Raw genomic sequence first — 13,330 nt, 5'->3', positions numbered from 1 at the left:
TTCATTTCATCAACTAACACATTGAATCTTAATATAATTTCTCTGATTTCTCTTTCCATTAGAGATTAAGTCAGATTTTTTTTCTTCTAATAGTAAATCAATAAAACCCTCAGACTTGAACCATGTTAAAATGGACTGAAACACAATTTGAAAATAAAGCAACTTAAAATGCAATATTAATACTTTCATTGAATTTCGGGCAATGCCAAGTAGATATCGCTAGTTTAAACTAAGTTCTAATTGAATTTTAAAATCTTTTAAATATCTTAATTTACTTAAAATTTAATTTAACATTTCTCATTTTTCAAAACTGCCCATCATAATACGAATTATGACAGATCAATACATAAAAATGGTATAACAAATTTCAAAATGCATGTCTTCTAAGGGAAATCTTAAAGATTGGTACCTCAAGGGCATATATATTTATTATACTATTAGAAGCTATAATTAAACCTTTTTTATTTTTTTCGTTAAAAGACAAACTTTATGTTTTTTGTTCAACTCTAAGTGAATTTTGTGTCTATTTATCATGGAAAATAAAAATGTATTCTAATAACTATAAGCTCTATTGAAAAAAATATTGAGCACAAAATATTTAAAAACATAGAAAATCATAATCCACAACTCAAAGCAATAAATTTTTTTAGAACTTGACCCAACAAAAAAAACCCCTCCAATAATAAATAAATAAAACTATCTTACAAAAACTTATTACCAAAGCCATTTAAATATCCCGCGTTTAAATTATGACTTGAGGTAACAATCCTCACTGTTACATATTAGACATCCTACACAAGTAGCGAGTAAGTTAGTTAGTGTCAGTTTTGACAACCGTCATCTTTAACGCATGCTATGATAACCTAGCTGCAAAGAGATAAGTGACATGAAGTTGAAATGGAGAGGGTAAGAGGTCAAACTTCATAGACGAAACAAAGTTGAACAATTAAAATGATGGTGTGTTTTTGAGATAGAGAAAACAAAGGATTTAAATTGTTTCTATCTGTAGAAGCATGCAAATGTGACACGAGTGATGTAGAAAATTGGTAATCTCAGTGAATGTTACTTTGATGTTGATGTCCATTGCGTCAGTCATTTCTCAAGTTAGGAAATTAAGAAGTAAGTAACTAGAAGATAACTTTAATTTAATATCTCTCTTTCTCTCCTAAATTCATTCTTTCCAATAAAAATTTGAAGAAACTCAGCAAACGTCTCCTTGTGTCTTTCCTGCATGAAGAAGTTTTATTCATCTTAATTAAACAGACAAGGCAATCGACAATCACGAAATGATCATGGCCACACATGAAATGCGTTAAAGATGAAAAGAAGCGACAATGAAGAGATTAAAAAGAGCATAAATAACACTGCATTCTCTTCTTTATGAGTTGCTGATTGATGAAAACTTTATGCTCGGTAACTTGAGTAAATATGCTTTTTTTCGTCTTTTTTTTTTTTTGCAGTTGTTTTCATGAAGAAAAAGTAAAATTTCGATTGTTTTATTTTTTTTTTTCCTTAGGTTCTCAAATTTTACAAACTTTCAATTTCAACATTTAAATATGACACGTGTGGTCACACAATAAGCTCCCAAGCTCTTGCTCCAACTCTTCTATTGTACGGCTGTGAAGCATGGCTGATAACAGCAAGCAACCTGCGAAAGCTTGAATTATTCAATCATTACTATTTACATTGCATCCTTTGTGTTTGCTGGAAACTTGACATCAAAATCCAACCCCCCACCCCACCCAGATCGTCATGAGCATCAAATACGTGACTACATTACAAATGGCTTTTTATGTGGTAGGAACGTCTCCAGAGAAAATCCTAAATTGCCTTATATCTGCTTCCAAATAGCACTTACAACACAAGTTCATATTTGCCCTACTAGTTACTTTCATTGAGAGTATTTCTGAGAAAATTAACCTCATCCTGTCTGCTCATCCCTTGGATAACATCCATGTTTATGGAAACTTCAATGTTGAATGGCTAGACCACTCAAACAAGACAGATGATGAGAGGTGGTCCTGTCACAATTTCTCCATTGCTTATGACCTAAAACAGATTGTTCACGAACTCACCCATACGCCCGACACTGACAGACAGTATGCAAGTCTCATAGACCTTCGTACAACTTGCCAAGAATTGTGCTCGTCCTGTTTTGTCTCCACTGGGATATTCCGATCACTCAGTTGTCTCAGTCAAGATAAAAACAAAATGTAATCTATGCTGACTGTGATAGCTTCCAAACATCATATATACCTCCGCGTTCCATGTTTTAAAAGAATGTCCTCTACAATATCAGACTTAACTGACTGGTTAACTGCATAAGAGCCAAATATGTCCTAGGATTAAGTACTGTTGCCACATTTGGGCAGAGGCTGGTCAGTAAACTCTATCCTGCCTTAAGAGTTCAAAACCTAATAGGTGATAACCTTTTCTCTTTGCTGCAACCTTTTTCCTACAGAAGAGACGTTGCGAGCCTGGATCTGCTCCATAATTATTTTCATGACAAGTGTTCATCTGAGCTTCAATCTCTGCCCCCCTCCTGCCAGATTTCCACCAAAAACACTCCTCTAGTTACAGCCATTATCAACAATTTCCTCCACCATCTGTGTCGAAATTTAAATGCAGATTCTATAAACAAGGCTTCCTTCTTAGAATGGCTTGCCTGTGAAACTGTTCCGCTGGCCTGATTTCCAACTGACTACAATATGGTTGTCTTTAAATCCAATGTAAACAAGTTCTTGTTGGGATGTCCCCTTAATAAAATTATACTTGATTTCCACTACTAACTATTACTATGCTATTGTCTCGATGACCACCATAAACTCATTAATCCTTGTCCTTGAGTGGCCTTCCAGCCTTAATAAGTGGTGATTCCTGTATGTAAAAAAAAAAAATCTCAAATGCTCATTCTTTCTGTAACATATCTTCTCCTCTGCAAGCTTTCCTCTCAAAACATCTTTATTGGTTTGGTCACGTTCTTCGTTGTCACCCAAATGATTTCATCTACAAAATCATTGAACCAGCCTCTCTACAGGGTTGGAAAAAAATGACACATAGATTAGCTTAAAACCTGGCTCTGTTCCGTCTGCCTGCTTCCCACCGGACTACAACTTGGATGTGTTCAAGTCCAATGTTAACAAATTCCTAATGAACCGCCCCCTTAAGTAAACACTTCATCAAATCTCCACACTAACGTAATGTACTTGCAATAACCCTTATCCCTGAGTGGCTTCCGGGCCTTGATAAGTGGTGATCACTGTGTAAAAAAAAAAAAAAAGAATGGTGAAACAGAATACTGTGCTGATCCTGCCTCTATGGGGTTCACTCGTGAAACCATGATCAGCTAACACACATATCTGCTCCTCTGGTTAACCGTCGCGCCTGATCAACATTTGTTTGGGATGCGGTAAAGTCTCTGGAGGGAACTGGCCTACCTGCTTGAGGATGAATGCCTAAACAAGTACAAGTGCATTGAGTTCTGATTAAAATGTAAAACCAATTAAATATAAAAAGATAAAAACCCAATCAAAACTTAACCTCTTAAACATGGTATAACCCTAACTTATTTAATTTTATATTTCTTTTTTTTTTGTTACTGTTTTTTATACAAAGTATAAAAAAAACTAATAAAAAGGGAATATAAAATTAAATGTTTGTATTAAATGAATATTGGATGTATTTTGATTTTTTTTTTTTTTTTTCAACCAGAGTGTGGTGTGTTACACTGCTGAAGCCTTTTTGTGAATGTTTGGTAGAGAGAGGAAGAGTGATGGAAGGCAGAATGATAGACAACATAGAACAAGAGCAGAGGGTCAAGCAGGGATAAGAGAGGGTGAAAGTGATAGAAAGTTAGTAAGAATTAGTAAATAATTACTGTTAATTAAAACAACTAAAATGGAAGTTCTTTTTGTTTTATTGTTTTCAAACATAACTTAATCTCATAAGGGAGGAATTTTGTATTTTGTGAGATTGAAATATATAGGAAAAAGCTTTAGATAAAGCATTGATTAACACTCTTTCAGTATGATATATATGTTATACACACATTTTTTTTTCTAATTGGGGATGAGGCATCCTACTGGATGCCAGACATTCATCCACTATCTCCTACATTTAAACCTAGAGATCTTTCTAAGATTCTAACCCTCTCTTTAAATGCTATTACTTGCGTCTCTATTGCACTTGATTTATCTGGTATATTTGCTGGATGGGTTTTGAAATTCTTTTTTGAAATCCGGTTACTCCTATAATTTTCTTAATTTTTTTTTTTTTTACACAGGCATCACCACATTATCAAGGCCAAGAGGCCACTCGAGGATAAGGGTTAAAGAGTGTACAGTAGAAATTGGACAATATAGTAATCATTAGTAATGAAAATTCGGTAAATTTGTTAACTTATATGGAACGGCTCATCAAGAACTTATTTACGTTAGACTTGAAGACAACCATATTGTAGTCAGCCGTAAAGCAGGAAAATGGAAGACAATTGCACAGGCGTGCAGTTCTAAGAAAGAAGCTTTGTTCATGGAATCTACATTTAGGTTTTGGCACAGATACAGAGTGGGGGGGAATCATTGATAGTGTTTTCAGCTAGATGAGTGTTTCTTGTGAAAGTTTGGCGAGGGGGGACCATAGACTGAAGCTCAGTCGAACATTTTCCATGAAAATAACGATACATCAGAGATAAACTTGCAATATCTCTTCTGTGTGATAGAGGTTGCAGGGAAGAGAAAAGGACATCTCCTACGAGGCTACAAAGTCTATTTTGAACTCTATCAAGGCAGGACAAGTCCTTTCTAGTAGCTCCTGCCCAGATATAGCAACAGTATTCCATCCTTGGACATACCTGGCTCTTATATAGATAGAGAACTGCATCAGCAGTGAGATATCTACTGGATCGATAGAAAGATCCCACCATTATTGGAATAATGGAGATCATAAGGTTTCAATTTCTTTTCATGTTGTACATAAAACCTTTGGTTTTTCATTACATACTGATATATATATATATATATATATATATATATATATATATATTGATTATATGTAACCAGATGAGGTGGGCTAGACAGTAACAAGGATGGATGATGAGAGATTACCCAAGCATCTGTTTTACAACAAAATTATTTGACCACAACATTAAGTGTAATCTGAAACTCGATATTGACATGTCTAGCTGGGAGGGTGCTGTTGATGATCATGAAAAGTAGAACTCTATGGTTTACCATGGCTGTGGTAGTTTTCAGAAAGAAAAACAGGATTATGCAAAAATTAAATGTGATATCTGGAAATAAAATCTGTCGGAAGTTTTTGAGTTGAACAATGTTTGCGATGTATGCGAAAGATAACTATCTAAAGCCAGTTTCACTAGTTATAAAAATCAATCTTTTTTTTTTTTAAATACTGAAAAATTTAAGGAGTACAGATGCCTTATTTGCCCTATAGTCTGCAAATACAATGGTGGTGGTGGTGGGTCTAAAGTCACATGAATGCTTACAGTGAGGCAGTACCAGTTATCGTCCTTCCATATGAGTATGATCTCTGCAACAAATTGTGTGAAAGCAAGGCTGGTCTGAAGAGTCACCTTCATTCCCAAAGAAGATAGAAACTGCTCTTTATCGCATCTCCACATGAGTATATACGTACATGTGTTAGGGGGGAAAAATAAACAAAAAGTAAATCATAAAAAGAATTATCTCTTATTATATAAAAGGAACTTTGTGTGTGAATTCGTTCCCTATGGACTGCAAAATAGCTGATCTCAATTTTATGAAATTTCACAGAAATATACTTTATGTATCTGACAGTGTTCTTAGATAGGTTTTGTATCAGAATGTCTTCAACAAGTATTGATAATCAAAAATGTCTGATGAAAAAATGAACAGACGATTTTGACCAAAGTTAAGTTTACATAGCCTAACACCACATGTGCATTGCATTTAAAAAGTTTTATTACTGCACAAGCAGAAAGGCCCGGCATCTAAAATCAACAGTAGCTTCTTTGATATGACAAGGGCATGTTTGAAATGAATATTTCTTTTAAAGAACAATCAAAGCATGATTCTTGACATTTGCATTTTAAACTTTAATTCAAGCCATTATATATAAAAAAAATAATTTTATAAAATCAACAGTAGGTTTTCTACAGTGCGATGCAGACTACAATGTATTGGGCACTAAGTCACTGTGGGGAGGCATGTGAAGCTCTCTCCTACTGCAGAATGATTGGTTTCCTACTAGAGCTAGCAAACAATTGATTTGATTGAAAAATGGGCGATTTCACTGATTTCGATGATAAAAATATGGGAGTGTGAAACGTTCATTAATCATCACTCAATCCCAGGCAACGTCAGGTCTCTGCGAGTTAACAATAAAGAAAAGCAAAGATGGGTTGCTTTCAAGAAGTGACAATCACCATATATACGTGTATATATATATATATATATATATATATGTGGCAATTAAGCTACACAGAATATTCCGCATTTCTCGTGACAAAATGAATGCGAAAAGTATAAAAATTTACAACTTTTTTTATTCATTTTCTATTGATGTGCAATAATACAAAATGTTATGAAAAAATTTTTAACTTTTTTTTTTTTTTACAAGAACATATTTTCAACCATACCTTTGGTCTTCCTCAATGAAATATGAGTCATTCAGATTCTCTGCCATTTTGGACAATGGGGAGCTGGTTTCCCTCCCCCCCAACATCTTGGGGAAACAACCAGCCAAAGTTGGGGAAACAAACTCAAAAGCTGCCCCGCAACAAAAGTTAAGTCCGCTACTTCTATGACCTCATTAATGAGGTCAAATAGAAGCAGCAGAGTTAACTTTTATTGCGGCTACGTGTCAATTCTGTTTTTAATACTTAAATAAATAAATTCAAATGTGTTTCAGTTAGTATTTCGCGATGGCTCAATGGTTAACATCGCACGTTTTTTTTTTTTTTTTCACACTTTAATTTCCAACTTTGCCTCAAGAGTTCGGGTTCGATCCTCATACTTACCTACCAAAACTTTTTTTTTTATTTTATACCCCCCCCCCCTGGAGTTTTGATTTACCCAAAATCATACGCATCTCCAAACACCCGGGCAACGCTGGGTACCCCCCCCTCCCCCGCTAGTCATTTATATTTATTGAACTTTTTTTAAATTTATTTTTTTATATTATGTCCAGTGATTGGGAGATCCTATTTATTGGAGGGTAGTAGCATGCTGCGAACATTAAATTAACGTATCTATATACCAATGTAATGTTTGTGGTATGTTGCCTCTTCTATACTCCTTTTTAAGAAATGGGATCTCTAGATCAAATAATTTATAATCTGGAAACCGTGACACACGTACGTATGTATGTTAAAGGTGCTACGCTATTAATATATAGATTATTTTCATTATAACTGTTTTTTTTTTTTGTTTTTTTTTTACATAAGCATCACCACTTATCAAGGCCAAGAGGCTACTCGAGGATAAGGGTTAAAGAGTGTACAGTAGAAATTGGACAATATAGTAACCCTCAGTAATGGAGATTTGGTAAATATGTTAACTTATATGGAACGGCTCATCAAAAACTTGTTTACGTTAGACTTGAAGACAACCATATTGTAGTCAGCTGGAAAGCAGAAAAATGAAGACAATTCCATAGGCGTGCAGTTCTAAGAAAGAAGCTTTGTTCATGGAATCTACGTTTAGGTTTAGGCACAGATACAGAGTGGGGGGAATTATTGATAGTGTTTTCAGCTAGATGAGTGTTTCTTGTGAAAGTTTGGCGAGGGGGGACCATAGACTGAAGCTCAGTCGAACACTTTCCATGAAAATAACGATACATCAGAGACAAACTCGCAACATCTCTTCTGAGAGAAAGAGGTTGCAGGGGAGAGAAAAGGACATCCCCCACAAGCCTACAAAGTCTATTTGGAACTCTATCAAGGCAGGATAAGTCCTTTCTAGCAGCTCCTGCCCAGATATGGCAACAGTACTTCATCCTTGGACGTACCTGTTATCTTAATCAACTATTATTTTTATTTATTACCACTTATTATAACCATTAATTAATAACTACTTTAAATATAATTGTTAATTTAATTAATCATCGGTGTCATTTTCACCAAGACAGACTTTCATTATAACTGTTCCATTTAATTATTCTTTATAGAAATCACTCTAGACAAGGCCTAAAGCCATTTAATGTAAAAAGTAAAAAAAAATATACCACTTTAAATGAAAAAAATATAGCTAATGATAAGTGTTAGATGGATAGATTCCAGCCCGGAAAACAGCAATTATTCCTCCTTTGTCAGGAACATCACTCATGAACTATGAGGACTAAAGGATAAAATTAGGCTGCTGCTATTCATTGTTCCTCATCTTCACTGGAAACTTCTGTTGTAGCACGAGAGATGGCTTCTCTCCTGCCATCCAATGTGTTATCTGCAAACAAGAGAGAGAGAGACAAAATACTTGAACCTGGCATATTTACAGAAACTCTAGACATTTAATATATAATAAAAGTATGTTGTGTCTTTCAATAAACATATATACAAATTTATTTTCATGAGCAAAGAAGCCGAGGGTTTAATCTTAATAATGACTTACAAGCAGAACCTGTGGAAATTCCAAGGTAGTTGAAAATTTTTTAAATATATCTATATATAATTTAAAACCATCGTTCATTTCTGCACATGTGTGGTGACTCCTATGATTCTTAAGTTAATTACCAACTTATAGAATTCACTGTCCTCTTTGGCATGATGGTTAGCGAGGAAGACTAATTACCCTTCGTTTTCAAGTTCGATCCCACTTTTCTTTCTATCTATTTTTAAAAAAAATTTATTTTGTCCTTGTGCCAATACCGGGCAACGCCGGGTACTCCCCACTAGTTATAAATAAAATGAATAAAAAATAAAATAAAACAAATAACGACAAATTTAAAACAATTTTTTTAGTAAATTCTTTTTTAACCTTTTAAAGCTGAAAAGAATTAATTTAAAAAATTTAGATTTTTTTTTAATGAAAATTCAACACAACGTTTTTTTTTAATAATTTTTAATATGAATTATAAAGGAACAGATGTCAATTCACTTGTAGATTTTTTTTAAATTTAAAAAAAAACAAAAAAAAAAAACTTACAATCTCCTCAACTTGACTTTTTTTTTTTTTTTAAATTATAAAATAAAAAAGCCAAATGAAACCGTAAACAGAGAACCATGTTTTTTGTTTTTGTTTTTAAAAATTTTTGGAGAGAAAATGTTTTTAACGATTTTTTAACTGATAAAGAGTGACTAATAATTCGTTTCTTATTAATTAATGTTTGCAATGATGATGTATTTTGTGACACCGGATGTTTGAACAAGTAAATTATTATTTAGATAGTAATAAAAAAGAAAGGAAAGAATAATCATGCATACAAATTTCAGTTAATAATAACTAATAATGATAATAGAAAGGAAATAATTTCACTTTTGATGTAGATACAAAGATATTTCCTTATTATTAGTAGTACTAGTAGAAGTATTATTATTAGTAGTAGTAATATTACTGACATTTTGGTTTGTTAAAACTGGTAAAAGTTTATAACTCATTGACTTAGAGTGAATGTTTTATGCCAAATTGATGGTGGAATATCATTAAATTTGTGCTTATTTTTGCATTAAATACTAATTCCTATTAATCCCTAACAGTGTATTGAATGGATATGATAATACTTAGTTTGCTGCACCTTGTCATGACAAAGGTTTATACAAAATTTCAGCCAGATACACCTTGTAGTTTCTGAGAAAAAGTTGAATGGACAGACAGATAAACAAACTAAGAGAAATATAATATATAATAATTAGTAATAGTTTAATTTTGTCTGCTTATCAATTAGTTTTGTCTTCTTCCTACTGATTAATTCCATTTCAATAATTTTAAGTGGGTAGTCAGTCAGCTAATTTTAAATATAATCAGCAATGCAGCAGTCACATTTGATAATTGAGAGGACATTCCCAGCTATTCCATAGTTTGTGATCTTGTGAAATAGACCTTTATACCATACCTTATCAAAAGCCTTGAATATGTCAAGAGCTATTGCTCTAGAAACGAAGCACTTGTTGAGAGATTCACTAATCCTGTGTAATATAACAGGTAGCACATCAGTTGTAGATCTAGCAAAAGGAAACCATATTGCATGTTACTGAGTAGGTTATTTCTGCTAAAGTGGTTGACTGTTAATGTAGACATTGGTTACCTCCCTTGCTTGTGGTGATATAAATAGGAGTCGGCCATCTTGGTTTAGTCAGTTCGTTCGTACAGTTTAGACAGACTACAAGTGTCTCAACAAATGGTAGCAGAGATATCCCTCTGTGTGCGACAAAACGAAAAAAAAAAAAAAAAAAAAAAAAAAAAAATTTTTTTTTTTTTGTACAGCTTGTCTGTAGCACTAGACAGATCGGATATCGGATATGGCAACTTCGAACAAACAACCTCCATTGTTGGAGGGGGAGGATGTTTACGAGAACTGGAAACAAGACGTTGAAATGTGGTCGTTGTTCACGGATCTTTCTGAGGAAAAAAAAGGGCCAGCAGTGTTTTTGACGCTACCACCGAATATTAGAGAATGTGTTCGTGAATTGCCAACAAGTGACATCGGCGGACGAGATGGCTTGAAGATCTTAATAAAGAAACTGGATGACATATATTTAAAGGATGAACACACGCGCGCTTACATGACTTTTAAGGAATTTTACACTTATAAAAGACCGTCAGGTACCAGTATAAATGACTTTCTTGTTCGTTATGAGTTTTTGTACCAAAGATTAAAAAAATTCTACATTATTCTACCGGAAGGAGTGCAAGCTTTTCTTGTTTTGAACGCGGTTAACATATCGGAAGAGAACGAAAAATTAGCGCGGACAACGTGTTCTGTTTTGACGTATCAAAACATGAAGGAATCGATAAAGAAAGTATTTGGTGACATTTATCGTGATGAAAATGTACCGGCAGTGAAATCAGAGCCCGAAATCGTCAACTATAATTATTCTAAACCGGGTAACAACAAAAGGCGTTTTCGTCGAGGACAATCTAATCCATGTGACCGAAGTGGAAACGTGTTGTTGTGTTACAAATGTCAGTCTCCGAACCATCTAATTAGAGAGTGTCCTAGAAATACGCCCAGGTTTACGAAAGCGACAGAACAAATACACTTTACGTTGTTCATTCAAGAAAATATTTATTTGAACAGTACAAATGAAAAAATCTCAAATCTTGTAAAGGAAACATTTGGAATGGCAGTCTTGGATTCTGCTTGTACTCGCACACTGGCTGGCGAAGTGTGGCTTGATGTTTATTTAGATACTTTAAATGAAAGTGACCTGCAACTAGTGAAGTATACGAACTCAGACCGGAGTTTTTGTTTTGGTGATGGAGTGGCTGTCACAGCAATTAAAGTTGCTAAATTTCCGGTTACACTCGGAGGTATAAGAGTTTATATCGAAGCAGATATTGTGAAAAACGACTTGCCTCTTCTATTAAGTCACAAATCAATGAAGACAGCAGGAATAGTGCTAGATTTCCGGAAAGATATGTGCTGGATTTTTGATAAATGTATTGAACTAAAGACCACAACTTCAGGGCACTATTGTCTCCCCTTAACAAATAAGTTGTTGGATCATAGTGGTACTAAGAACATTGTATTACATGTTCAGAATTTTGGTCAGTGTTCTTTCACAGAAAAAAAAAAAAAAGCAGAAAAACTTCATCGACAGTTTGCTCATGCCTTGAAGGAAAAACTTGTTTCCTTGGTTAAAAAAAGTGGCAAATTCAATGACAAGGAATTTATAAAGGCGATTGAGGAGGTTTGTGAAAACTGTCAAATTTGCCTTAGATTTAAAAAAGCTCCACTGCGACCGGTTGTGGGATTGCCTCTTGGCAATAGATTTAATCACACAGTTTGCATGGATTTGAAAGAGTTCATCCACAATGAGGTGTGGATACTACATCTCATTGATGCCGCTACCAGGTATTCAGCGGCAACATTGATCAAAACAAAGAAGAAGGAGGAGATCATCAAAAACATCTTTATGATGTGGATTACCTATTTCGGATCTCCTGTTCGTTTTCTGAGTGATAATGGGGGTGAATTCAACAACGAACACTATAGACAGATGAATGAAAAACTCAACATAGAGACCTGTACTACTGCCGCAGAAAGTCCATTCAGCAACGGTACTGTAGAACGTCATAATTTGATAGTTGCTGAGGCAATGAAAAAAACAATTGACGATGAGAAGTGTGAACCTGAAATTGCCTTGGCATGGGCTATTTGTGCAAAAAATGCCCTCCTCAATTACTCTGGACACAGTCCAAATGAACTTGTATTCGGTTTCAATGTAAATACACCCTCAATTCTGACAGACCAGTTACCTGCTATGGAGTCCTCTACTACAAGTGACATGGTGAGAAAAAATTTAAATGCTCTCCATAGTGCAAGGAGAAACTTTTTGGAAGCTGAGTCCAGTGAGAGAATTAGGAGAGCTCTCAGGTCTAATGTCAGAACTTATGCTGATGAAGATTATGCTACCGGAGACCAAATCTATTATCGGAGGCAGGGTTTTAAAGGATGGCGTGGTCCAGCAAAAGTGTTAGGCAGAGAAGGCCAGTTTGTCTTAATCAGACATGGCGGAGCATTTTATAGGATGCATCCGTGCCAATTGATGAAAGTGAATAAAAACAACGAAAAAAGAACAAAAAAAGCTGAAATGCTAGGAAACACTACAGAAGGGAAGAATGAATACCTTCCAGTTGAGGAGGAGGAGTTGCAGAATCAAGTGGTAGAAAGTGAAGATATAGACAGAGAAGAAGTTGTTGATAGTTCTACCAGTTTAAGAGATAAGACTGAAAAACCTGGCCGAAATAAGACCATAACTTATAAAATAAATGGAAGTGAGGAGTGGAAGAAAGGAAAGGTTATGTCAGTACAGCCTAAATCAACTGGCAAATATAGTCATTGGATCAATATAGAACCTGAGGATGAAAACGAGGATCAAGTTTGTATCAACTGGAATCATATTGATCATTGGAGAGAAGTGCCCCAATATACTGAACAGGAAAATGTAGTCCTGCTCACCGCTGAACAAGAGCAGTCGAAAGCTGTAATGGATGCCAAGCATAAAGAAATAAAAAACATGAACACCTATGAAGTATTTGAATGTGTGCCATACACAGGTCAAAAAACAATATCCACAAGATGGGTGATTACTGAAAAATTCAAGGATAATCAGAAAACAATGAAAGCTCGCCTTGTAGCACGAGGCTATGAAGAAAATAGTAATCTGAAAACGGACTCC

The 13,330-nt window shown here is 34.6% G+C and overlaps 1 protein-coding gene across 2 annotated transcripts in view; it reads right to left on the bottom strand.

Annotated features, from left to right (window-relative positions):
• Positions 1–6,518: 6,518 nt before the first annotated feature.
• LOC145256207 (protein phosphatase 1 regulatory subunit 36-like) overlaps positions 6,519–13,330 on the bottom strand; it is a 72,538-nt gene continuing 65,726 nt past the window's right edge. For both annotated transcript variants that reach the window (XM_080114820.1, XM_080114821.1), the window contains one exon: positions 6,519–8,435. In XM_080114820.1, the coding sequence (XP_079970946.1) occupies positions 8,359–8,435 (77 nt within the window). In that variant the 3' untranslated portion in view covers positions 6,519–8,358. The remainder of the gene's footprint in view (positions 8,436–13,330) is intronic.

This window comes from Euprymna scolopes, chromosome 32 (genome assembly GCF_053919585.1).
Source record: "Euprymna scolopes isolate OS-2025 chromosome 32, ASM5391958v1, whole genome shotgun sequence".
NCBI classification, from domain to species: Eukaryota; Metazoa; Mollusca; class Cephalopoda; order Sepiida; family Sepiolidae; genus Euprymna; species Euprymna scolopes.
Note: the sequence above shows the minus strand (reverse complement) of the source record. Positions and strands in the feature narration are given on the sequence as shown.